Genomic DNA, 3,161 nt, shown 5'->3' with positions numbered 1-3,161 from the left:
GGGGTAAATTCCCCTTTGCCCAATTTTAGAGGAGTTTTTGGGGGGTAAATTCTTCCTTTTCCCCATTTTAGGAGAGGTTTTTTGGGGGTAGTCCCCCTTTTGTTTTATTTTAGAGGGGTTTGGGGTGGATAAATCCCCCTTTTTCTCCATTTTAGGAGAGTTTTTTGGGGGTAAATCTCCTTTTTCCCCATTTTAGGGGGGTTTGGGAGGGTAAATCCTCCTTTTTCCCTGTTTTAGGGGTTTTTTTTTGAGATAAATCCTCCTTTTTCCTTATTATAGGGGGATTTGGGGTGGGTAAATCCCCCTTTTTCCCCATATTAGGAGAGGTTTTTAGGGGTAAATCCCCCTTTTTCCCTGTTTTAAGGGGGATTTGGGAAGGTAAATCCTCCTTCTTTCCCATTTTAGGAGAATTTTGGGGGGTAAATCCTTTGTTTTCTCTGTTTTAGGGGGGTTTGGGGTGGGTAAATCCCCCTTTTTCCCCATTTTAGGAGAGGTTTTTTTGGGGGTAAATCCCTCTTTTTCCCCATTTCAGGTGTTTTTTGGGTGGGTAAATCCCCCCTTTTCCCCGTTTTGGGGGGTTTGTGTTCCCCCCCTTTTTTGGGGGCTCTGTCCCACCCCTTTCCCACCATTCCAGGAGGATTTGGACCAGGAGAAGATCCGGGAACTCGTCATTTCCATGAGGCAGCAAATCCACGCCCAGAACGAGGCCGAGGTCGGGAAGCGCTGGAACTTCGAGGACGGGGTGGGTAAAACTGGGATTAAATCCCCCCTGGAATGGGGTAAAACTGGGATTAAATCCCCCCTGGAGGATAAAACTAGGATTAAATCCTCCTAAAATCCATCTGGAATAGGGTAAAACTGGGATTAAATCCCCCCAAAGGTTTAACTGGGCTTAAATCCCCCCAAAATCCCATCTGGAATAGGGTAAAGTTTGGCTTTTATTGGGAGTCATGGATTGTCCTCGCAAATAATCGGAATTATTGGGACTCTGCTGATCCCTGGGGGGTCCTTCCAGCTGGGAATACTTTGGGATTCTGGGATGATCCCACCCCAAACCCCTTCCAGGTTGGAATACTCTGGGATTCTGGGATGATTCCCCCCACAAACCCCTTCCAGCCTGGAATACTCTGGGATTCTGGGATGATTCCCCCCCAAACCCCCTCCCAAACCCCTTCCAGGCTGGAATACTCTGGGATTCCAAGATGATTCCACCCCAAACCCCTTCCAGGCTGGAATACTCTGGGATTCTGGGATGATTCCCCCCAAACCCCCCCCAAACCCCTTGGAATTCTCTGCCTGGATTTGAGGTTTTTATTTGGAATCATTGACTGTCCTCACAAATAATCAGAATTATTGGGACTCTGCTGATCCCTGGGGGGTCCTTCCAGCCTGGAATACTCCGGGATTCCAGGATGATTCCCCCCCAAACCCCTGAGAACGTTGGGATTCCGTGCCCACCCCCGAGGCCCCCTCGGAGCCGGAATTTTGGCCGCCCCCCAACCCCCTCGGAACGTTGGGATTCCGGGACGATTCCTGGTGGAATTCCCGACCCCCCGTGTGTCTCCCATGCAGATCAAGCGTCCGTATTTCCACGTGAAGCCCCTGGAGCGGGCTCAGCTGCGGAACTGGCGGGAATACCTGGACTTCGAGGTGGCCTCGGGGAACCACGAGAGAACCATCGTCCTGTTCGAGCGCTGCGTCATCGCCTGCGCCCTCTACGAGGAGTTCTGGATCAAGGTGGGCCCCAAATCCCCATCCCAATCCCGCCATTCCAGCCTGGGAGAGGCCTTCCCCCTTTTTCCCTCTTTTTTCCCTGTTTTTCCTCCACATTTCTCTTTTTTTCCCTCTTTTTTTCCAATTTTCCCTCTTTTTTTACCCATTTTTCTCTCTTTTTTCCCCATTTTCCTCCACATTTCCTTTTTTCCCAATTTTTTCTCTTTTTTCTCCCATTTTTCCCTTTTTTCCCCTCTTTTTTCCCCCGTTTCCATCTTTTTTCCAGCTTTTTCCCCTGTTTTTTTCCAATTTTTTCTCTTTTTTCTCCCATTTTTCCCTTTTTTCCCTCTTTTTCCCCCCATGTTTCCATCTTTTTTTCCGTCTTTTTCCCCTGTTTTTTTCCAACTTTTTCTCTTTTTTCCCCCATTTCCCCCCAATTTTCCCTCTTTTTTTCCAGTTTTCCCTCTTTTTCCCCCCTTTTTTTCTCTTTTCCCCCCATTTTTTCTCCTTCTCCCCCCCTTTTTTCCCCATTTTTCCCTCTTTTTTCCCTAAATTTCTCTCCATTTTTCCCCCATGCTTCCCTCTTTTTTCTCTTTTTTCCAATTTTCCCTCTTTTTACTCCCCATTTTCTTTTTCTCCCCCCATTTTTTCCATGTTTCCCTCTTTTTTCCCATTTCCCCCATGTTTCTCTCTTTTTCCCTCATTTTTCCCTCTTTTTTCCCCATTCCCCCCTTTTCTCTCCCACCTTTCCTCATTTTCCCCTCTTCCCCCCCCTTTTTCCCCCCATATTTCCCAATTTTCCCTCGTTTTTTTTCCTATTCCTCCTCCTTTTTCCCCCTTTTCCCCCTTTTTTTCCCATTTCTTCCCCTTTTCCCCCCATAATTTCCCCATTTCTTCCCCTTTTCCCCCCTTTTCCCCCCCTTTTCCCCGTCTCCCCTGGGTTGATCCCGTTGTTGTTCCCAGTACACACGGTATTTGGAGTCCCGGACGGTTCCGGGGGCCCGGAGTGTTTTCCAGAGGGCCTGTGGCTTCCACCTGCCCCGCAAACCCAACATCCACCTGCTCTGGGCGGCCTTCGAGGAGAAACAAGGTCAGGGGGGACCCCAAAATCTGGGATCAGGACCCAAAATCTGGGATTGGGCCCCGAAATCTGGGACTGGGCCCCAAAACCTGGGATCGGGCCCCAAAAAACCCCAGGGGGAGCCCTGAAATCCAAGATTGGGCCCCAAATTTGGGGGGGGAGCCCCAAAATCCAGGATCGGGCCCCAAAATCCAGGATTGGGCCCCAAAGCCCAGGATGAGGCTTAAAATCCAGGATTGAGCCCCAAAATCTGGCACATCCTGCGGGGCTTCGAGGCAGCGGTGCCAGGCCTGGTCATGGTGCCTTGAGCCTGGGGACCCCATAACCCCTCATAACCCCCACAGGGACCCCCATAACCCCTGAATGA

General features: G+C 49.9%; 1 protein-coding gene across 1 annotated transcript; it reads left to right on the top strand.

Annotated features, from left to right (window-relative positions):
• The first annotated feature begins 611 nt into the window (after positions 1–611).
• On the top strand, positions 612–3,157 carry LOC113980429 (pre-mRNA-processing factor 39-like). The gene is made up of 4 exons (XM_027707645.1): positions 612–742; positions 1,573–1,737; positions 2,677–2,817; positions 3,047–3,157. The coding sequence occupies exons 1-4, from the start codon at positions 677–679 to the stop codon at positions 3,155–3,157; spliced, it is 483 nt and encodes a 160-aa protein (XP_027563446.1). The 5' UTR covers positions 612–676.
• The last annotated feature ends 4 nt before the right edge of the window (positions 3,158–3,161 follow it).

This window comes from Neopelma chrysocephalum, unplaced genomic scaffold (assembly GCF_003984885.1).
Source record: "Neopelma chrysocephalum unplaced genomic scaffold, ASM398488v2 Primary Assembly neopelma1_94148, whole genome shotgun sequence".
In the NCBI taxonomy this organism is placed as follows: domain Eukaryota; kingdom Metazoa; phylum Chordata; class Aves; order Passeriformes; family Pipridae; genus Neopelma; species Neopelma chrysocephalum.
Note: the sequence above shows the minus strand (reverse complement) of the source record. Positions and strands in the feature narration are given on the sequence as shown.